Below are 23,976 nucleotides of genomic sequence, written 5' to 3'. Positions count from 1 at the left end.
AGCAGGAGGAGGCCATCCCCTGTGTGGTACTTAGCTGGTACATTCATTTGTGCTAAACCAAATAAGTTGTGGCAGCTGGAGCAGGATGGTGGAAAGGGGGGGGAAAAAGCAGGAGAGCAGTCGGGAGGAGGCACAGTAGGGTGGTGGAGCAAAGTATTGGTGAGGTGTGGTGTGGGCTGGGAGGCAAGAGCTGCTTCAAAGGCCAGGTGGGTCTGGCACCACGGCTGTGCGGGGAGAGTGGGAGATGGAAAAACAGGCACAAGGCTTTGGAATGGGCGAAGCCGAAAGAGTGATGGAACAGCAGGGATGCCCAGATGGAGCCAACTTCTACAGAGTTTTTTTGTATATTTGGCTGCGGTCTGGAGCTTTTAGGGCTGCTTTTAGTGTGTGAGCTGCTGCTCCACATTCATTCCCCTGAGCCCCACGGCAGGGATTTCTGGTTGACAGCGTCTGCATCAAGGGAAAGGACAACACTCTGGGGTTTCCCGGGCTACCAGCCTTTCGCTGGGGGATGTTAATGCGGGCAGAGCGCTCGACTTTGCCACTCCTGAGCCCCAAGCCTGGTGTTCTCGCCGCTCCCCCCAGATCCGACACCCCCTCCCCCGATTGCCTGCGTCTGACTCATTCGCTGGTGCCTGTGCGAGAGCAGAGCGGGGCGGGAGAGGCGGGGAGCGGGGGGGAAGAGCCTTCAAAGTATCCGCGGCTGGTCTGGGTTTGACGAGGCGGCCGTGTGAGCTGTGCCCCTGCCAGCGCAGGGCGGCGGTGCCGGGGGCGGCGGAGCGGAGCGGCCCCGGCGCGCACCCGCAGCGCCGCGCCCGCGGCCCCGGGCGGATCCCGCCGCTCCTCCGGGAAACCGCCGGCTCCGAGCAGCGCGGGGGGCTCCGTGCCTGCCGTCCTGGGGAACTGGTGCGGCAGCATTGCGATTGCCCCTCTGAACAGCGAGTAATTAAAAAAAAAAAAAAAGGGGGGGGGAGTGGGGGGAGAGAGAAAAGGAAGAAAAAAAAAAAGAAAAAAAAGATGAAGACGCTTAAATGCCTCCTGCCAAAAGTAAAGAGCGAATCTCAGTTGCGATGGCTCTGCTAAAACTTGATCATGCGGGATTTCAAGCGATAAAAACGGGCAGCCGGGCTGCTATTTACTGCGGCGGGAATAAGTTGCAGGATGAAATCCAGGCGCTGAGGGACCTATTTTCCACTTCACTGTTTGCGAAGGAATCTACTGAAATGACTTTGAGGATCTTTAAACTGGAACTATGTGGAGGGAGAATGCAGTAAGTATTGCCTTTCCGGGGAGTTGGGCAGGGGCGCGGAGGCTCCGGGAGCCGCGCAGGGATGTCGGCGGTGCCGGATCCCGGGGATCCGGGCTTGGCTCTTAGTTCCCAGCCAGCACCGAGGGCCAGTTAGGGAATGCCGGCTGCCTTTGCCTGGCCGCGCCAGCGTCCTACATTTAGCCGGGACTGCTTGAAGAACTGTCCTTATGCATATTTACTGGAAGTAGGGAATGAAAATCAAAGCAATCGGGCTTCCCGTGGCGGGTTCAGCTAGAGTGTCTCCCTGGGTTTGTTTATGATAAATTGGGAATGAAGCTGTTCTGTTGCAAGAGCGAGAAGAGCTTTATAGCTCTTCTCTATAGCTGTGTTCCAGGTTATGCTCGTTTTGAACCTGACAAGAAAACTCCTGCCCTTGACCATGTGAATTAGTTTGCTTCTAGCTGCCCTTTCCAGGTCGGACGTCTCTTCCCTTAGAGCTCAAACCCATCTATTTGACTTGGAAGCAGACGGGCAGTTGGGCACCCAGGATTTTCCTGACCTGGATAGGGATGAGGGATGTTTCCCGGACGGCTGCGGGCTCTCAGCAAAGCGCTGAAATGCATTTCTAAGCGAGGGCGGGGGGGGGGGGGAACTTTTGAGCGCAGTCACTTTATTTCTGTTCGCGTGAGGCTGAAGTACAGTTCTTCCCCCCTGTCACCCCCCCAACCTGACTAACGGCTTCTCCCCGTCTCTGTCCCGTCCCCGTGTCCAGTCCCCCATCGCTTGTCTCCCTGTGCGCGTAGCTGCCCTCCCGGGATGCGATGTCGCCCGCAGGCTGCGGCGGGGATCACGCGTGCGGCCGGCGGCGCGGCGGCCGTCCCTGAGCCCGGGCAGCGAGGGGCGCGACATGCCCGCGGTCGCGACATGCCCTGCACCGACAGCAGCACCGGCAGCGACACCTGCGGCCCGTCCGGCTCCTCCCGCCGCTCCGTCTCCTGAGGCGCTCGGTACGTGCGGCCGCGCCCGCCGGGGGGCGCCCGAGCGCCGCGGCCCGGGAAGCGCGCGGGGAGCACGGGCTCCGGGGGGGGGGGGACACACACACACACACACTCATGTCGCGATCATCGCGGCTCCCCCCCGCGTCGGGAGGGGGGACACGAGTCGGCTGGGTTTGGTTTTTCTGCCGCGTTCCGCGCTGCGGCGGTGGGTGGGAGCCCGGCCCGCAGCGCAGGGGCGCTGATGTGCGGTTAAGCGGGGCGTGGAGCGCTCGTCTCCTCGCCTGCCCCGAGAGGAGGTGATGCTGCTGCCAGCCCTCGTCTCGGTGTGCGTTTCAAGCAGCAGACGGCTCTGACTGATGATGGAGATGGGGCTGGCAGGATGAGAGGGGAGATGTGAGAAGTGGCACCCCTGATTGGACAGCCCCGTCAGTGTATTCTGCGTGACGCTTTGCAACAAGCTTGGCTTTATGTGGCACAGGGACTCCCTTCTTGCAGCTTGCAGAGAGCCAGTTATGGGGGTGGAAATCCCTCGGGCACAGAAACAGAGGGAGATCTTGCAGAGTCAGACCTGCTCTCCCTCTTCTCCCTCCTTCAGATAGTTCAGATCACTTCTGTGTCTCATCTCTCTCCCCATCCTACTCTGTCTATATTCAGCCCCCTACAGAGATTCAGTGAAGACATGAGGTAACCAGTGCAGTGATGCTCATTTATGGAACACCCTCCCCTTCACCACCGGGGACAACTTTGTGTCCGAGATCAGCGGTTCTGAGATGCTCAAGTCAATGCTGCATAAAAGGAGGGAGAAGAATTAAGATGGAATATTGTGCTTCTGAATCTGTTCCAGAAATGCAGTGTAGGCTTTCTTGAGCAGCAGCTGCCTAGGAGAGATCTTCAGAAATAAACCAGCATGGTTTTTAGGATGCTGTGAGATGTATGGAATATGTGGAGTGCGGTTTCCAGCAGACCTCTGGCTCAGTTCTCTCATTTTGAGCTAAAGTATCTCTCCCTGTTAGACCGTGACTAAATTTTAAATAGATGTTCAGGATGAAGGAAAAGCGATTTCTGTTTTACCTGTTTTAGCACAGCAAGGTTAAAGAGAAGGATGATACTGTCTTTTTTTTTTTTTTTTTAATTATGTCAGTCACTTTATTTTTATTGGCTATCCAGGAAGAATATTAATGGGTCTTTTCTCTGAACTCGTGCTACGTTTTTTGCCTTGCTTGTTGGAGACCAGCTTAATACTGTTGTTGTCAAACCAACTTTTTGAGGGGATACCAAAGGCTTGAATTGAAACTAAGGTGAAGGATGCATTGTAAAAAGCTGCTGAAGTTTGCATTGTGCCCAGATGTTTTCTGTTTAAAACCTTCATTGGAGATCTGCAGTATATATTTCTTTCCTCTATGTTTTTCTTATACAATGTGATCGCTTTTACAGGGGACAAAGCTGGCAAAGATGAGGAAAATTGGCTGTGCTCTCCTGGTACTCCAAGCTCTTCTGGCGCCTTTGGATCTTGTTCGTGGAGCAGACAAAAATTATCCCGTCCTGAACATTGCAGTGATTCTGGGAAGGACCAAGTACATAACAGAGAGAGATATCAGAGCTCTCTGGACCAGGGAAATGTCAGCAGACCTGACTGTTGATGTCAATGTAGTGACCCTTCTCGTGAACCAGACTGACCCTAAGAGCATCATAACACATGTTTGCGACTTGATGTCAGGCACCAAGATCCATGGAGTGGTTTTTGGAGATGACACTGATCAAGAGGCTGTAGCTCAGATTTTGGATTTTATTTCATCTCAGACTTCTATTCCAATTCTTGGAATTCATGGCGGGGCCTCCATGATAATGGCAGATAAGGTAGGACAAGTTATTACAAGCTATTACTAGTCTAATGTACTTCATTGTGTTTGTCTCTATCATGAGTAATCAGTACAAGCAGTTCAAAAAAGATGCTTCTAATTGTCTCTCTGTACTTTAAAGAAAGAAAAATATGCATAATAGTGTCCTTGTTGATTGCTAATCAAATACTTGGAAATAATTTGGAGTTCATGCTTGAAACTCAACTTTTTGACACTATAAAAGCAGCCCTAATGAAATTTTAGCCTCCAGCACATTGAATGATGGTCAGCCTAGAAATTTTAAGAGCAGATACGGCACATGGATGTAAAAACAACCTCAAAATAATAGCTTCATGAAATAATTTTACATCTTAGCCCCAAAATCATGAACAGATGTTCTGTGGTGCTTACAAGAAATAGCAGGGGATAGATGTGAATGTGTTTGAGGACAACAGTAGTAACAGGATAATAACATTAAGCCAGACTTCAGTGATCCACTACAGTCTATAAGTAGTCTTGCACACTTGAACCAGCTCTCGTATTCCCATATTTAATAAATTAGATTTTTGTTAACTGGATACTTCCACTTCCCTACTGTAGTTCATGCAAACCCATAAAGGGATTGCCTGAAATCTGGAGATAATGACAGATTGTTTTGTTGGGAAACATCTCTTTATGTAATCTCTTGTGAGACTGGAAGGACAGAAGTGACTCATGTCTCAAGTTCTTTAATGCTGTAACAATTTTGTAGAAATCCTTGCACTGCAGCATTGATGTTGTGCAGTGATCACTGCTGCTCCTGAAGCAGGTACTTAGCACCAGGCAGGGCTGAGCTCTCTGGTATGGATTACTGACAGTCAGAGGAGCTCCCACTGTGGTGTAAAAGAGAGAGTTCAGGTGTGGGAAGTCACTGATTTTCCAGCACGTGAGGCTTTTCAGTGTTGAATGTAATTTATTTCCCGATATTTCCATCCTTTAGCGTTTCTTATTCGTGGAATATTATTGCTTCTCATGAATGACTTTTGAATAGTAAAGAGCTCCCTGAATGCATCTGAAAAGGAAGTGGACCAGACATATTATTTTGTGACTTGAGGGAGAAAAAGAAGCAGGAAAGTGACAATGATTAGTTATGATTGAGGAATCAGCTTTGAACTTTGGAAACTCTTTACCTCTGGAAAAGATCTTTTCCACGGGGATAAGAGATCTGTTTCTCTTGGTATTTTGAGTGGTCTTACTTTTAAAACTTATGTCATACAAGGAGAGGACAGTAAGTGCTGAATTATGGCAGAGATTCTGTAAGAACGGCTTTGACATCTTGATTTATATGGAAAGATCATTATAGTCAATGCTACTATCTTAGATACACTTGCAGTGACCAAGTTACAGAGGCAGTTATTTCCTGTGCTTTTAAATTACTGTACAGATTTACTTGTTTTTATAAAACTGTCTTTATATATATTCTGGACTTCTATTGGTACATATTTCACTCACCTGTCTCCGCCAGTGTAAGAACACTTGAAGGTCTCAGCCAGTGCTGAATCAAGTTCCCCACTCAGTAGCAGATGTAGGATGTTACTGATACAGATCTATTTTTGACTTTTATATAGAAAACGAATAGACTTTTTTTTCTTGTCTCAGTGAGTGACTACTGTATTTATTGTAGGCTAATATTGTCATTATCATATTGCTGTCTTTGATTTTTAGGGGTTATCACAGTTTGCTGATCAAACTTTTGTGAGGAAATTTGGCTTCCAAGATTTCCACTTGGGAAATCAAAATTGTCTTTTGTGTGTTAAAACAATCTAACAGGGCTGTCTCCAGTAACTTGAATTGGCTGAAGGAATTGTTTGTTCGTGTAACTGGAATTGCCTTAATTTTGAACTTGGCCTGTACAATGTGCAGTGTCTTGCAGCTGGATTTGGAACGTCGCAGTGATGAGACTTGCATGTGTCACTCCATTAACCATTCATTTAGGAATGAATTCCTGGGAGCTGAAGGTGAAATTCACAGTGCTGTCATAAAGGCAGGGGAGGTGAAGTCTGAGGGAAAGGGACTGCAAATGCAAAATCTTTCGAGTCAGTGTCAGGATTTCAGCTGAAACAGATAGATGTTGGCTGAATTGTGAAGGTTATTAGTTTTTCAAGTGTTCTGTTTTGTCTCATGCATTGAGATGTGCAAAAAAAGTGGTCCCGCTCTTGCTTGTGAATGTATTTCTCTGACATTCTAATAAGGCTGTTTCACTTATACCCTTATCATATGTAATCTGTGCCAGGTGGCTGCTATATGATGCTTAACTGTCCTAAGCTGAACTAAACTGAAGGCACAGAAATGAGAACTCATCTGTAATTCTCTGTACTGCCGAAGACTTACCGAATGACTCAGAGGAGATAAGCTTGCCACATTCTCTATGGCTAATAAATACTATGTCAGCGTGAATCTGGCATGATGAACCATACCTTTAAAAAATAAGAAGTTGTTCTAGGTTTCTAAAGATGAGAGATTCCCACATGTGGAGTTTGCAGTGATTAATGCGGGCCGTGCAGCTCTTGAGGCACCGAGTCCCTGCGCGAACATCTGCAGTGAGCGCCGTGTAGTCTAGACTGCCTCCTTGGCTGGCCCAGCTGGCTCCTCTCTGCTTCAGTTTGCTCAGAGTTTGCCTGCACCATCTGAGGAGAGTCATTGCATGATTCAGACAATGAAAATAGGCGTGTGAAGCCAACAAAACCAGAATGTTTTCTGAACCTGGCTGATCTGTTGTCACCTGACATCAGTTGTCAAAGCCCTACCAACAAACCAGTGACACTCGAGGGTGTACAGCACCTACCTGATCCCAACTGTGCTGTAGAGATAGCCTTTGGACAGTGCCACATGCTCTGCCTCCAGCTGACTTTATCACCTGCTGTTGGCAGGAACTCTCCTGCCAATGAACTGCTCCTTGGCTTTGGTCCCCAGTTCTGCCACAGACGTCAAACATATTCAGATGTGGGATAGTCTACTGAAACAAGATGAGAATTGTCTGGGGCATCTGTGCCAACCTGCTGTGCATCAGCATCCCTTGGAGGACGCTGAAAACAGGCTGGCTGTTTATTCATCTTGTATCTCTTGACATTTGAGAGATCTCAACACAAACATTACTTAGGAACTGTTTTCTGACTTGATTGTTTGCTTTCAAACATAGTTACCTCTGTTTTACCACACACTATGATTAAAATGATACTTTTTAAAAACAGGACATCGTGGTTAGTTCTGTGTCAATAGGGGGGGAAAAAAGCCGCTACGTATTTTAAATACATCCAGGAATACTTGGTGTCTTTAAACCCCACTGCTTTTGCCCATTGCAGAATTAAATCTTTCTAACTTCTCATTAGAAGTATTTCTGAAAGACATAGCTTGAAGCATTTTATTATTGTGGAAACATTCACAGTTACAGTGCTAGTCAAAAAGTATTAAAGGTGAGAGTAATTTTCCAGAAGGGCTATTTTGAAGTGATACTTTTTGAAACAACTCTGAAAGTTAAAAAAACAATTATAACAAAGATAAGTACTATATATTATTGTATTATAATTTTATAAGATCAGTGGCAGTTAGAAGGGATTGCTGTAGGTTTTGTAACCCAGCCCTGGCTCAGTGATGAGCTGACATGGAATTCAGATCTATTCAAGTTTTTAATATCTCCATGGATGTATATACACCACAGCCTCTCTGGGCAATCTTTCTCAGTACTTAACCTTTCTCACCATGCAAATATTTTCATTTTATCTCATTAGAATTTCCCTTGATACCACAGGCTCTCGTTCTCTTGCTGGGAATCTGAGTCCAGCTCTCTCAGTGTAGCTGTAGGCTGCAATTACACCGTTCCTTACCTGTCGCTTTCCTGGGGGAAAAAGAGTTCCCTCAACCCTTTCTTGCACTTCCAGACCTCTGGACTCACTTGGGTATATTGCTGTCTTGTATGGGGGGACCAAAACAGGACAAAGGACCGCAGATGTGGCCTCAGGAGTACGGGAGAGGGGAACAGTCCCTCCCCTGGAGCAGCTGTGCTCCTGCTAACGCAGCCTGGTTAGGCTTTGCTGCCGGAAGGGTGCACTGCTGACTCATGTTCAGCTCGTGTTGGGCCCCCCATGGCCTATTATATTTAATAAAAAAGGAATCTCACTGTGAATAAGCAGTGGGTGAAACTGCACTTTTAAATCTTTTTCGTTCTCTTGGTGGATACTTTTCAGGTACTTTACTGAAATACTTGCAGATGTTTGCATTACGTGTTTTTTTTTCAGCTCATTATGGGTATGGCTGCGATTGCCCTGTTTTTCCTTATTCCCGAGATGCAGAAACTGTGCTGCACTTGTGCAAAGCAGAGCTCTAAGCCCAGCCTTGTAACTGTGATCAGAGCCCACCCGGATTCCTGGCTCTGGTACTGAGTATTTACGCTCCCTTATACCTGTGCGACTTTGTCCACTGCTCCTGAAGTTCCTCCACACATCTTACACCTTCTTTGCCAAGTGCCCCCATAGCACAGTGACCATCTGAAAAAACAACAAATAGGTTCAAACCCAACACTTCACATTTGCACTATGCATAGGTGTGCTTCAATTCTTATGCTTTCAAAATTGTTGTGATGAATGACTGGGTGTGTGTGTGTGTGTGTGTTGAATTTGTTTTTTATTGTAGAATCTTTTCTGGAGGTCATAATTCATGGAATGTGCTCATCAATTCCCACATCTTCCATGTGTGTTGTGTAGGTCTTTGTCCAGCTCGTTTAGTTGGCCTGTAAGAGCAGTTCTCTATTTTTTCTTATAGAGAGCCTTAAATTTATGGTTTTCTGTAATAGCTTCTCATTCCTGCCCTTACTGATAACTGATATTAGCATGTGTATAGCACTGTACTTCTGAGCTTGATATTAACTTTGGCTTTGTTACTGCAAGAGGCTGGAAGATTAAACTGTAGGTATATAAATACTTTAGTGAAAAATACCAGTGTTCATGTAACTGGTGTTTCAGGTCTAGAAATAGTAGCTTGCACTATTCTGTTGCACACAATACTTCCAGATTCTGACTCATTTAAAGAAGCAATTGAGTTTGATTTTCTTCCCCTCTAGCTGTACTAATGCCTCTATGGGAAGAATAACTTTCAGATATTCTAATTTTTATTTTGAGCTGCAGTAAAAATGCAGTATTGACCTCCTTGCAAATCTGTGTTTACTCTTCCATATCCATTAAAGTCAATCGATATGTACTTTTAAAGAAGATTCTTGTACATCCTTAGAGATTTTTAGAACTACGATCTAATCTGCAGTTTTAGGTTTTGCACACACATGTAATGACCGCTGGTATTAAATGGTTATAAGTCTGCTTGAGATCTGTCTTGCCCAGGTCAAAGAAATGAGTGGATATAATACCCTGTGGGTTTTTTCATCAGAGGCAGTGCTGTGTGAGGTGTGGGGATGGAGCCTGCTGGTTAGACATTGCTTTTCTTGAACTGGCATCTCTAGGAGACAGTAAAGCTCCAGCAGCTGCTGCACTCGCTGCTTTCAGTTGGGTCTTGGAGCTCAGAGGAGCATTATATTAATGGTGTGAGCCTTGCTTTCCTGCTCTTTCTCCCACTCCATTTCCTGAAGGATATTCCTAGCTACTTCTGAGGTGATTATATTATTCCTCATTCTCTTATCCACACAAATTTTCCTTCTTAGTTTAGCGCAGGAGAGCATGGAGGACTTTCTGGAATACTGGGAGAGTTGACTTGAACTCTTGAGGAGTTGAAGGGAGGGATTTTTAGTTTAATTTTCCTAAGTAGAAGGAAGATAATTTTGAAAATACTATGAATTTCTATAACTAATAAGCAGATTGTAGGAAATGGAAGTCTTCTGGAGTTTACTTGATTTTTCATGTATTTTAGGTGTGGGTAAGTTCCTCTTTTTTTTTGCTGCATTTGACAGTTTCAGCTAAGCCCAGGGTGGTTTCCTGTAAACCACTCTTAAATAAGAGAGAGGAGTGCTTGGCTTCACTTGGATTTTAGTTCTTTACAGTAAGCAATACCTTTTCATCTCAAAGGTACTGTTTTCTTTCTCTTCAAACTGTTCACATGGTTCTCGAAAATAGAAATCCGTAAGTGTCTTTGTTTTGAGCAACAACGTTTTAAAACCACTAGCAAGTCATTGCTGTAGATCATCCCTGCAATCTTTCCAAACTATTGCCTGCCTATAGGTAATTATAACACAGCAAACTCCTGAGCTGTGAAAGTAGGACACCAGACCTTCAGCATAATTTTCTGCTTGCAGATATTCCTGGCGGCATCTTTGGAATTTGTTTTCCCAAGGACATTCTCAAACACAAAATTCAAAATTATTCCCTTTAAGCTACAAAATAATTATAGACTATTACAAAACACATAGGACATTTCTGGCAATCAGAATATATCCAGAGAACTTACCTGGAAACATAAAATTATGCAGTGAACAGAACAGAAGGGCCTTTATATAATGTCAAACACATTTCATGTTTCATCTATTAATTATTTTTGAGAGGATACTTAGATTATTTGATTAGACAGCTTATTAGTGTGTTTTGTCACTTATTTGAACTAAGAATTTAATTTGAAGTATTTCTCTATAACTTTTTTTGGTCTTGCTTGGAAGAATCTGGAGTAGATCTGCCTGCACTGGTGATGGTACAAAGGGCTTTGTACAGATGAACAGAGACTTTGCAGTCTGTGGCTGTTTTTATTTTTTTTTTTTTTTACAAATCTCTGGTCATCTGCTTTGCATGTACTCTTGTCTTCCCCTCTTCCCTCCTCCCTCTTCCTCCTCTGCCTTCACTCTTCCCTGGAGCTATGAAGTTGTGTGGATTTTACTGAGGGAGCCCAGCCTGGATTGTCACCACGCCATCTGTCACCATATTGTTTGTTTAAATCCTTGAGATATTTTCTTCTCTGCTTCACTGCAATAAATACATAAAGCTGCAGCAGCATCATTGGCTATTTATATTAGATTTAGACTTAATGTCCTTAGGAGAAAACCCCCGTGCTTGCATTTGAGGTGCATAAGCTGCAGGCAGTGTGTAAAGCTGGGCACGGCTTCTGGCTGAGTGCAGAGCTCTGGTTGCACAGCATGTCCTCACCCGCCACCTGAGGGCCCCTCTGGCTTCTGGAGATGCACACCCAGCTGGGGGTCTCATGGCCCTGGAGAGGCAAAATTTCTCAGGGATCATACTCTGGTTCTCCTCGTTCTTTCTGGGGAAAGGTTTTGTGCTCTTCTGTGAACAAAGGATGTATCTTCCTCTGTCCTGAGACAGGGAAAAGTTGAGACTTGCAGGCTGTGTGAAACCAGAGCTGGAAATAAGGTTGGTTAGAAGGGGAAATGTTTTGGAGAGGAATTGAAGAGTGCAAAAGATATATTATTCTATATATGTAGTATGAACCCCATAAATATATGTATTATATAATATATTATATAATCTATTCTACTATACGTGTAGTATAAAAGCTGAACAACCAACAGGTAAACAGTCTCGTTTCCTGATATGCAAACATGACATTCCAAGTTGCAGATGGAGGTTGCTTGGTGTCCAGCAGCTGTAAGTTTGTGGTATGCAGTCAGTGTTGTCTCACCTTTCCCAACAGCAATTTCCCCCGTGTCTTCCACACGTGTGAAGCATAAGTGTCTGGAAGGAGGAGGTGGTTCCAGGTGTACAAGTCCTCTCTTATTTAGGGAAGAGCAAAATTCCTGATGAACCTTTGTGAATGGTTTAAACCTCTTAAAAAGGCAACAGTTTCTAGTCCAAATGAGTGACTAAGGTTTTCTCTGAATACTGACTATTTAAGCTTTGCATGCAGATTAAAGAAACCATTCATAGACAATTTGTGTATTGCCTTCCCCTCCTCAACAGCTATGGACACTGAACTAAAACTGACCCAGAAAATGCAGTAACATATCTGAGATCAGAAAGTGGTCATAAACTTTTAGAGAGTGGCAATAACTCCATTGGATTGTACGTTTGTCAGTCTTGCTTAGCAAGATTAACCTATATTTGGATGGGGCAAATTCCAAGCAGAAGTGCATTTCCTTTTGGCTGTAACACACTGGACTGCGGATGAGATTTGACCAAAACACTGTAACATTCTGCATTCAGCTCCAAAACGCCCTCCATTTCTTTTGGAGGTCATAATTTGTTTCCTATTGGGGAATGAGGAAAGTGAGGTTTGTTTTTTTGTGTGCATCTGCATCTTCTTCTCCCTGCTTTCTTCCAGACTCTCTTGCCTAAGGTGGAGAGGTGAGAGAATAAAAAGTTGTAATCTTCATGCTTTTAATATTTTCAAAATACATTGATTTACCTATTCCTCAGGATGGAGCCTACAGGTAACAGTGGGTTGGTTGCAGAAGTAGCTGACAGTAGTGTAATTTCCCAGTAGAATTCCAGACACCCTTCTTTGAGTAGCCTGGGTAAAGTAGATTTTTTTCAGATCAAGACTATACGCCTTTCAATATGAAAATGATGTACCCCTTGATCTGGGTTTTGGGTAAGCTCTCTTGGAGGTGCTTCATTACCAGGTGACTTCTCAGTCTGTGTTTTAGGCTTCCTGTCTCCATCATAGGTTTGGGAAAGTAATTTCTTTTTAGGCTTTTAATGAAGATGGGCTGGACTGTTCCCTTGTCACAAGTTACTTGCTGCAGCACAGCTGAGAACACCAATGCTGGTGTTGCTCCACGGCCTCTGCTCAGTGTCTGTACCTGTTAATAGCCTGCCTTTTGTGCATCTTGGAGCAAGATATTTCTGTAAACGTTTCATTTAAAGGTTTGCTGTGTGGGGAGCTGCCTATCTTTTCGTGTTGTTTCCTTTCCTTGACAATAGTGGGGTTTTTTTAATGTCCTAACTTTTGGTTCGAGATTTCTGCCAGGAAGTTGTTTGATACAGAGTTTTGTCTATTTGTGCTGTCCAGCTTGTCTCTCCACATGACTAGAATTAGCACTAGGACTGCTTTGTTTTCACTACATTGATTTTGTGTCTAGTGGAGACACTGAATATGTGGAACCACCATGAAAGAGCAAGAGATTTTATGGCCACCTTTCAGCTCGAGACCATTTACAATACAATTAGGAATGACAGTTATAATTGAATAAACAGAAAATGGAATTAAGGTGATCTGTTCTAAGTTGCTTTTAGGAGTTACAGAAATTTATAATTACCAGACAAATTACATGTTAGTTTTTGCGTGTGAGGCTAATTAGGAGTTCTGAGTAAATTGTGTTTGGCAGAGGCGTCAAAGCTGTATGAAGTACCTAATTGGGATGAGAAGGCTTGTGAATTCATCACAAGAAAACAGATGCAAAAACTTTGAGAAGTGTCTGTGTTCAAGTCAAGTACCACTTAGAATGGTCTGAGTTATTTTCAATAGTCACATTATCTTTGTAGTAAACAAATTAACTCTGTCCTTTGTTTTGTTTTGATCTGTTTGCCACCCCCTCCTCTCTCCTTTCTCTCTCTGCATTTTAGCTGCTTTTGTCTGCAGAAGGGCTGACGTTTCCTATTGTGGGATCTGGGTTCTAGAGGAAGATGTTTGCTTAGCATGCAAAACTTGAGGCTCTATCCCTTAACAGTGTAGTGGTAGTAAAGAAGGAATAAAAATTGTTGATGAACTGATCTTTGTGAGGAAAACAGCGTGAGAAAACCAGAATTATTCAAAACTCTGAACAGTTTTTACAGATTTTGGGCAATTCTTGTTCAGTCCTAAGTAATTCCTTCTGCATTCATTGAGTAGCTTTACATACTTGTACAGGGGGATACTTGCTTTTCCTGGTGCATAAGTATCTGCAAACTGATGCATCAGAATGTCTACTTGTATCCGTTCTAGGGCAATTTAAAATTTCCTCTTCCTTTTCCTTTTTCCTTTATAACTTCGGGGACAGGATCAGTCTGTAGGCTTTCCTAAATATAAAATCCTCCCTTCATATTTTGCTGTGCACTTGGCTGGCTGCTGATGTTGTTCTATGTAAACATAAATTTCTATAGAAAATGGAAAGATTTTTTTTTATTAATACTTTCATTTGTGCTAATAGACATCCTCTTTTCTGTATATGTATATCTGTTCACTCAGCTGAGTTGCTTTGTGGAGGTGCCTACTAACTTGCATTTTTTTAGGAACTGGGATCTGAAAAAATATTCATAATTCCCTTTTTGTAACTTATTTTCAGTTCAATTATTCCGAATTTCACATCTCCCATTAAAGCCTTTAGAATACTTGGGGACAGGACAGACTGACAAGTCAGATATGTGAAAGTAAATTCCCACAGAGTTCGTTGCTGATTCTGCAGTCTCCTCTGTATATGAATGTGTTGTTCTTTTGCTTGAAAAATACTATTCTGAGACTCGTGTTCACTGGCACTTACTACTTAAATTGTAATTATGTGCACCGAACACAGTTCTGGATCGTGAGTTACATAAATGCTGATGTTGTCTAAATGACTGGTTGTATCAGGAGGCTGAAAGTGAGCAGTGTCTTCAGAGAACAGAGCACAGGGAGGAGCCAGACAAGGATGGCTGCGGCGCTTTGCAGGGTGAGCTCACTTGTGGAAGATAAAACACAAGTTTGCATGATCCCCTCCCCACTTCAGGTTGTCTAAAGTTAAAAAAAAAAAAAAAAAAAAGATCTTCATAGCCATTTCCTGATATACTCATCCTGTCATTGCTGCCAGTCTTAACAATTTTAAAAGTAGCGTCACACATTTTCTACCCTTTCTCAGGATGCAGGCTTTAGGCTGCAATCTCTTGCTTTGCTGTTGTTCTTAACTGTCCACCACTATTTTATGGCATAAGAGTAGCTGAAATATTTCCAGTGATCAGTGAAAAAAGTGACACTAAATAGATAACTTAGGACAGGTGTAAATAATAAAAAAATCTCACATTATAACTTCCTGAACAGTTGCTCAGTAGCTTCTTGCTATACAGTGATATTTTCCAATTCCCAGTTTCTCATAAAAACACTTTCTCTGAATAAAAATTTAAATGATCCTGTGGGAAATTTATATGGAGCCAGCTGTCACCTGCAGCATATGTGCCTTTAATGGTCACTGAAGGCCTCACTAACCATTTTTGTGTGCTTGTTTAAATTGTTTTCTCTCTGGTTCTCTGTAGGGAATGACAGCTGGCCGGAGAGGAGCTGGTTTGTGATTTACCTTTTTCAGACTGTGAGGTGGAGATCTTAAAATAGTGAGATATTTCAGCCAGTAATAAAATGTAACAGCCCAGCTCAGTAATCCTTAGTCCAGTGCAGGACCTATTGATTTGTTAAGCTGCAGTGGAGACCTCAGTGGACACTGCCTGAAAAGCAGCAGAAAACTTAAGCCCCCAAAAGAACAAAATTTGCTCATTTCCCACATTCCACTGCATTTTTTTTTTTTTTTTACTGTATAAAGTAGGTTACAGTCATGCCAAACCTTAGTTTTAAATAAGTTATGTAGGAGAAAAAAAAACTCTGTAGGTCAGCAAAGCATTTCTAGAAGCTGAGGAGGAGACTTCCACTTGGAAAAGAGAGCATCCAGCTCATACACAAGTGCACATGGAAAGCAGAAATCCTGCTTGCCTGATCCTGGCTGCAGAGTGACTGATTTCATTGTGAAGTGAAGGACCCAAGAGCAAGTGCAAAGTAAGCAAACACTTCAAATAATTAGTCCTTTAATGCTTGCTTAATTGCTTTTCCTGAAGATCTGAATGCTGTGCTGAAAAGAGACAATGGAGGGGTTTTGCCTTTCTAATTAGGGGCTTACTATCCCTGTTCTTTATATAACAGGGATAAAGATGCAGACAGTCTTTTAATATCCGAGGTGGAATGGCCAAGCAACATATCAGACTAAAGGCATCTTCTGCTTAGAAGAGCAATCTCTGGTTAAAGGAATGATTTGGTACATTAAGGGCTGTAATGGTGCTTGGGGTGTTCTTTCAAATGATGTTCTGGATTGCTGGTGAAATACCTTGTTGACAAGCTAGCTGGTTTTATTTAAACTTCATTTTGATAGTTGGATTTTTGCCTTACTGGGTCATTTGGAGGTTTCATTTGCATATTCCACCCAGTTAAAAATTCTGTTATTAAAGCAGCTTTTCTAACTCGACTTAAATGGTGGAATATTTTCTTTCTTAACAAGCATTCTAGTTTGTATAAAAAACCCCCCAGTTCTCCCTCCTTTAGTTTCTTTTAAAATCAAGTATGTAAAGTAAGGCTGACTCCCTATTGAGCTGGTTTAATCATTTGTTTTTCCATCTGCAGAGAGCCAGTTCCCAAAGTAACTTCAAAGAGCCTTGCCTGAGTAAAAGCTTCCAGCTTTGGAGCAACAAAGATTACAGAAATATGCTTATGCAACAGCTTGAAACCTCTGGCTATCTTGACATGGAGAATACAACAGAATATTTCCCTCTATTATTCTGTTACTTTAATATTTGTAAGGCAGAGTTTTGCTGCCACTTTGCTTTTGCCTCCTGTGGTGATGTCACAGTGTGATGGGTGACACGAGTGCACAGACATGGCATTTGTGGGCTCAAGGGGAGCGCTGGTGATCTGGGTCTTGATCTCCTACGTAACTCCATCAAAAAAAAACCAGCCATAAACTTCAGCCTTGATGTCAGTTGTTCTATAGACAAGCCTGAAGACTTGCAGCAGCAAATTCACGCTATTTGTTATATTTTAGACTCGTGCAGGCTTTAATCAAATGATGAAGAAGCTCCAAGGGAAATGGCTCCTGGGAGAGTGGGAACTTCACTTCTTCATTTTTAAAATTTTCCACTTTGACATGTTATCTCTCAGCTTGCTAAAAATAGTCCCCTGCCCAATAGAGATAAACAGATATGAGATGTATATTTTATATATAATAGGTATGTCATGGTTTTGAGTGCAGTAACAAATAAAAAAAGTTAAAATTGCCATTGGGGTGTTTGTGAAAAATCTGTTTCATGGAAAGGGCAATGTAAGTAATTATCTGTCTTTCTGTGGCCTTCCTAACTAGACACTGTACCTTATTCATGGCATTTCAGTCCAGTGCTTGTCATTATAATTTGGAGAAAAGCTGATTTTTTTTTTTTTTTAAACCTAGCCCTCTCCCCACCCCACCCCCGGGAAAATTGGTGTGTCTGGGATTTGTCCAAAATTAATTTCCTGTGGAGAGAAGTTATGAATTTGGTCTCAGTACAATGACTCTTCTGGATTATAATATCTGTCAGTAGAAACGCACTACTTTGGTTTGAACTGAAGCTATTTCAGATCTTAATTTTTGGCTTAATCGAATCCTTAGCACAGGCAAATCTAATTCTGGCATACTATTTCAATTGCACAGACTTTCATTTCTGACTAAGGATTGGAAGGATTAACCCAGATTTTAGCAGTTTTCTCCATGACTGGGTGGATAGGATTAAAATCTATGTGCTGCTCACAGTGGCTGTTTATTTCAGGTTTTGATTATTAGTTATGTCTGTTGGCCAGAAAGGGAAATTTTCTGAGAACAAGAATAAAGCTAAAAGAACTATGGTTAGTTCACTGGATTGCATTTTATTTCAATTTAAAATAACCTCAAATATGGTTTTCCTGTTTTTCATGTTTATCCATAACATATAGCTTAGAATATTCTAGATTAATTTTGTAGTTTGGGGCATTAACAAATTTATTATACTTGAGACTGCAAAAATAGACGTTTTAGAAAAAATAATTGGGTAAAACAAGAATGGCATTAAGTTTAACAGGAGCCAGTTGTAGATCTTGCTAAGAACTGTTTGCATGCAGCAACTGTTTCTGGTCCAGAAGCTGACAGGGTATTCCTGTATTTTGTTTCTGTCAATGCTGGTGTTAGAAATAGAGACAATTTCGCTTCCCTATTAGGGAAACACAAAAACTTCTGGAATATTGTCTCCAGTTAGTCTCCCACATTCTAAAAAACCCCGACTAATCCTGTAATGGGCTTAGAAATGAGTTACTCCAGTGGGCAGGGAGTGAAAGTGTCACCTGCAGGAGATGAGGTGGGCTGGTATTGTTTAATCTGGTAAAAATGAGCCTGGGAGGGGGATATGGGAACTGGATTCAGGATGAAGAAAAACTGATTAAATGACATCAAATGAGTTGACAGAGGACTCAAACTAAGGTGGGCATAATTTAGGTGAGAAATTGAAAGTAGCCAGTAGTATTTAGATGGAAAATTAAGAGGTTCAGGAGTGGCAAGAAGCCAGCTAGTGTTGTGATGGAAGCTGGTCAATGAAGAAGGATGAGGACTTGCAGCACAAAGTTCTTTCTGGTTCTGCATCCTTTACATTTCCAAAAACCTTCAGATAGCCATACAGTGCTATGATAATACTGCCTGCAAATCTAGCCAGGCTTATATAAATGTTAGATTTGGCAAAGGTGAAGTGGGATGAGTAGAATCCTGATGTACTGCTTATCAGACAGTCAACACTGCAATTTTCAGCCTTGGGAAGACAGACTGGCCTTGGCATTCTTGTAGGAATATAGAGAGCTATGTTCTTAGAGTTTTTAAAGCCTTATCTCCTAGTAAAGGATATACTTATATTTCCTGGGGGAATGTGAATTTTACCTTTTTATTTGAAGTAGGAGAGTTTGACTGTTCTTTGGGTATTTCTGCCTTTCTCCATTTTATTCTTTTGTGCCTTGGACAGCATCAGAATTCTCGAGAGAGACGTGATGAAGACATGCTCTCCCCTTGGAAAAATAGTTCTGTTTTCTTGTCATCCTGTCTTATTAGGGGAAGAAGAGAATCCATTAACAGCCAGGGAGCTCCATGTTTGGAAGGTTACAGTATCCATAACAGCGAGACCCCCCTGAGTTCTGTGCTCCAGTCTCACCAACATCCATTGCTATTTTCTGGTGGTGTTTCTGTGTGTGTAAATAATCAGGTATTCCAGACCACCCCCTGACTCTGACACTGAGAGCTGACTTGGTGAATATTGTGGTTCTCATTCCAACTTTGGTTCATTGGCTGAAATCTCTTAGTTCTTTTTTGTGCTCTGGAGAAAGGGTTTCTAGTGAGTGCCATGACACACAGGGGATGTAATGAGCTAATATGTACATAGTGAATATAGCAAGGTAATGATAATCTGATTATTGTATGTAATCAGGTCAAGGAATTGGAAATTGCTCCATAAATACAAGGATATTTTCTTTTTACTGAGCTGATGGAATGGTGTCTGTGGGGAAGGATATATTTAAAAAAACCCCACACTTAGATAAATGTACACATAAGTGTTTCCCTGGTTTTCAGACACTAATAACTTCATTTCAGGGTTCTGGTCCCAGTCTCTTGTGTCTCCCCACTTTGCTGGTGTTACTTCACTCCTGAGATTGTGTCTGGAGCAAATCATTTCCCTCCAGATGGAGACCTGAGCTGGAAAGGTAGGTCAGGTTGCTGTAGGGTGTGCTCCTTGGAGGTGGGGTGTGGAGCAGCACATCTGCTCCCACGGGCACAAAGGGGAGCACAGCCCTGGAGCTGGACCCCAGCAGCTGCCCTGTGCCTCAAGAGCAGCAGCAATGCAGGTTGTGCCACTCTCTGTCTGTGGTTGGTTTTAGCTGTGAGGAAGAGTTTTAAGAACTCAGTGAGACAGAGAATAAGACCAAGAGATATTGATAAATATCCTTCTAAATGCTGAAAATCTCTCCCTGTGTACAGTGTTGTTCTTCACTGCTGTCCTGAGGAAGGGATGATTTCAGGTGTCTGCTCGCAGAGCTTGCAGAACCTTCAGCTATGAACGATTCCTCAGAGCCAGCATACTTCATCTGGCCTTGTTGAGCAATTGGAAGTGAATGTTACTATCACTGAGAATTTGATTTTATTATTGAATAGCTCTTAAAGGCTACAGAAGGTAACGATTTCCAGAATCCATAGTTTTTGTGCAGATTCAAGCTGGGTAAGGATGTATTTTAGTACCCAAGAGAGGCTCTGCTCCAAGTGCAGGATATGATATACAGCAGAACATTAGCAAAGATGACTTTGGCTGTGTTTAAAGAACCAAAATGATGTCCTTGCAGGAATGGAATAATCTTCCTAAAATGCTTTAATGAAACAGGCAAAATCTTTTTACTAATGATTTGCTGTGGCTGGACAGGAAGGTTCAAATGATGTGTTAATGCTACATATAGTCTGCAACACCTGATTTCCCCTCATCCCTCCCATCCTGCCACTCTCTCTGTTCTAGTCCTACTTTGATGGGAGAGCTTTGGAAAGGTATTCTGAGTTAAAAGTTGTCTCTTACATTCCTTTGCTCTTTTGCTGCATCTTATCTAGTCTGACTGGCACACAGAAGCCCTCAGGGCCTCAGATAAGTTGCCTGTGGTCTGCCTCTGCTAAAAGTGAGGGTTGGCCTCCCACCTCATTTCACTGGAAGTGCCTTGGAATGGCAGCTGTGCTTCGTCTGCTGTTTTGGACAGAAAACTTGCAGAATTCTCCCCGTGTTTTTTCCAAAGTGAAGCTCAACATGCTGCAAAGAGAACAAAACAGTGAGAAACATCTATCAGGTCAGCACATGAGAAGTAACATCTATCTAGCAAGTCAGCACATGAGCAGTGTAATCTCTTATGTTCAGTGGTGCTTTTGAAAAAACTTCCATACATTCATAGTTGCTGGTTTAGGTCCAAGTTGAACATGAGCTCAGTGTCAGACCTTGATTTTCAAACTTCACTGTTCCCAGAGTAATCCTGGAAGTTTATAAATAACTAAGTGGCCAAATGGACACGCAGGTAAATTTGTAATCCTCGAAGGACTTAAGTGCATTACAAAGGCAGATGCTGGTGTGTAAATAGTTGCTCACCTATGAACAACTAATCCATGTGTTGCTTTCTGTGGTGTCACCCTCTGTTGTGTTTATTGTTCTTTAAGAGATGGTTAACAAGTCAAGTGATAAATTTGCTCAAAAAGTGGTGCTGGTGATGAGATATTTCTGTGAAGAGGAGGGATTTGAAAGGTTTCAGGCATAACTCTGAGAAGGGTATGAAGGGCAGGTTTCTTTGATCCTCTGGGGCGCCAAGAGCTCTAAAGGTCAGGCTTGCATTTTGTCCAAGGGATGGTAAATCTGCTTTCCTAAACTTCATCTGTGGTTTGAGAATTGCAGCAGTTTTTCTTTTATTGTAATTTCAGGCACGAGCTGTGCTGCAGGGTTACCTTATTCCATGTACTGTCTGCTCATACACCATTTTTGTGTTTATTGGTAACGTTTTAGTGCTGAAACAGTTCCCATTAGCAGACAGGCAGATTTGGAAGAAGAGACTTGCCAAAGTGTTGTGACAGAATGAAGCAGAGGATCCTATTATTCATGCTGTCAGGAAAGTGGTTTCTGTCAATTGTATGATTTTAGTCTTTTTAGGGGATGGGGGGCAAGGGGGAAATCGATGACCCAACATACTTTCTCATCTGGCTCTTCCTAACTTTTCCTGTTTTCTCCAAGTTAGTCCAGTGAGCACAGTCTCTTCTTGACTTGGTTAGTTATACGTAGATCTGTATTTTCCTCTGGCATTTAGCACACCTGCCATGTTGATTAAAATCTGGTTCTTTTGGGAACTGCCCTGATGAAGTTTTAAGTGATGAACTGTGAACTGCCTGCCACTGCAAAAAGACAATCAGGTAAATAAGCTGGAAATCCCAACTGAGAATCAGTGCCCTAATAGGATACTGTGCTGGAATATTAATTTTGCATTCCCAAGTATTCCCAGTAGACATGTAATCCACTGGCATTCAAGTAACCCGATTTTCATGTCTGAATCATCAGTATGGCAACAAGTATCTGTGAAAGAACGTGTTGGAAATGAAATGCTCTCCTTCTCTAATGCTTGGTTGGGCCTTTCATTGTGGACAAAACATTTTTGATTACTGGAAAGGACAAGCAAAACAATGAACCAAACTAGTGTTTGTTTCTCCTTAGCTTAACTGAGCATTTACACAGTTGTGCCCTTCAATGGGAATCTTGATTCAGTTGATTCTCTGATTTATATCACTTTTATGTGCTTTGGGAAGAAACCTAGAAAACTACTTTTTTTCCTTACCAGGGTAGATAATTGAGCTGTGATATATGCTGAAACATATTGAAATGATACCATTGTTGGTGTAAGCTATTTAGTAAGTGTTAGTGTGCTATTCTGTGAAAGAACTCCTGATGTGAGGCTGCATTAATCCACTGTGAGTTAAACTGTAGCTATGCATGTCATTCAGTAAAAGCAGAAAATACCTGGAATCTTGGATGATGCTTTTTGATTTAAAGTATATATTTGTGAGAGTATATTATATTTGTGAGAGTATCTATCTCTGTGCCACTGGCCTGTGAAAGACTAGAAATAAATCCCCCTCCTGATTTTTCAGTCATTATTCTTGCACATACCAGTTTACTGACTTGTTTTTAGGGGAAGTTATGACATCGTGTGTGACACAAACTAACATGAATGAGAAAATTTTGTGCGTTAGTACCGTAAGACTCCAACATAGTAAAACAACAATCAGGTTTTGTATCTCATCTTTGGATTTACTTTCTTTCTGTTCTTTGCTTTGAGGAGGGTGGGCACAGCACAGGAGAACCACGGGATGAAACACAGTATGAGGGAAGATCGCTGTGCTTTGAAACCTGAAACAAAGCAAACAGCCTCGAAAGAAGGCCGAACAAACCGAGCTTGGCTGATGAAACAGTGGATGTGTGGAAATTAAAAAGCAAGCAGAGCTGTTTGTGTGGTGGCCATGCCTTTCAAGGGGATAAAATTTGTGTCCTGCGTGGGACACATACTGGAGTGTGTCTGTAGAAGACAAACAAAACGGAGAATGCTGACAGTGTGCGAAGCCAGTCCTGCAAGTGGGTGCCACTGAATGAGATGGTTTTGCCCAGAAAGAATCTTGATGCCTCTTTTTATTGCCTGTGTTATACTTTTCCTTTATTATTTCGCTTGCTATTCATTATTAATGAGAATTAACTTAGGTCATCTATAACATCAAAGTTAAAATGGCAGCACTGGTGAGACTACAGAAAAATACTTGGTTATGTGGGAAAAAATGGGTATATGAGGTACTGCTGTAGAGGGATCAGAAGCACTGACATTGTCATATGCTTAAATGTGTTTTCTGATTACCCCCTGAATAGATGTTATAATTGCTAAGAGGAATGTGTTTTATACTGCTCATGCTATGAAATCCATTGTTTAATGTAGCTGTAGGTGTATGGAAATGCACTATAATGCCTGCAGTGCTTCACATCTTAAAGATGTTTTCTTCTGGCTCATATTAAAAGGTGAGAACAAACAATACCTACATAAAAAGAGCAATCAGAAACTACATAATGAAGAAGTTTTTAAACAGGAATCTCAACTGATCCCTCCTCTTTGCATGCTTGTGGCAGGAAATTTAGGGCTTTACAAAAGATTGTTCTTGTCTGGAATATCCTTGAAGTGGTAGCTACAGTTAAATGTCCCTCTCTTGGAATATGGAATAATTTTTTTTCTTAAGAGGAAGAAGAACAGTGCTTTGTTTAAAGATAACTGATAGCTTGCTTCCTTCAAATTGAGAATAATGTCAGGATCCCCATCTTGGCATGCACTGCTGAGCTATTTTCAGGGAAGTGCAAATAAAAGCTATAATTCCCCCTGGCACATCAGGGGTGTAATGGAGGTGTCTGGCAGCAATTCAGTAAAACAATTAGGTTTAGTGAAAAGGATTCCCTCTAGGCATGACTGTCAGTCAAAGTATAAACAGAGGGTGAGAACCTGCTACCCAGCTTTGGTACCTTCTGGACAGCAGGTTTCAAGCTCTTGCCAGCCAGCACAGGTGACATGTAATGCTTATCCCAACGTCTTGGGATTTATAATTTATGTATTGAGGAGCAAGATGCTTGAAAATTAGACAGACACAGTCTTGGAGACGTGGCAGAACCTCAGGGATTTCATT

The 23,976-nt window shown here is 42.5% G+C and overlaps 1 protein-coding gene across 4 annotated transcripts in view; it reads left to right on the top strand.

The window, feature by feature from the left end:
• Positions 1-823: 823 nt before the first annotated feature.
• Positions 824-23,976, top strand: part of GRIN2A (glutamate ionotropic receptor NMDA type subunit 2A) — a 161,392-nt gene continuing 138,239 nt past the window's right edge. For all 4 annotated transcript variants that reach the window (XM_027885848.1, XM_027885847.1, XM_027885846.1 and 1 more), the window contains exons 1-3: positions 824-1,270; positions 2,022-2,256; positions 3,682-4,104. In XM_027885848.1, coding sequence (XP_027741649.1) covers positions 3,700-4,104 — 405 coding nt within the window. In that variant the 5' untranslated portion in view covers positions 824-1,270; positions 2,022-2,256; positions 3,682-3,699. The remainder of the gene's footprint in view (positions 1,271-2,021; positions 2,257-3,681; positions 4,105-23,976) is intronic.

Source organism: Empidonax traillii, unplaced genomic scaffold, assembly GCF_003031625.1.
Source record: "Empidonax traillii isolate 1590-97213 ecotype Southwest subspecies unplaced genomic scaffold, ASM303162v1 scaffold173:size850371, whole genome shotgun sequence".
In the NCBI taxonomy this organism is placed as follows: Eukaryota; Metazoa; Chordata; class Aves; order Passeriformes; family Tyrannidae; genus Empidonax; species Empidonax traillii.
This window is presented reverse-complemented; position numbering and strand designations above follow the sequence as displayed.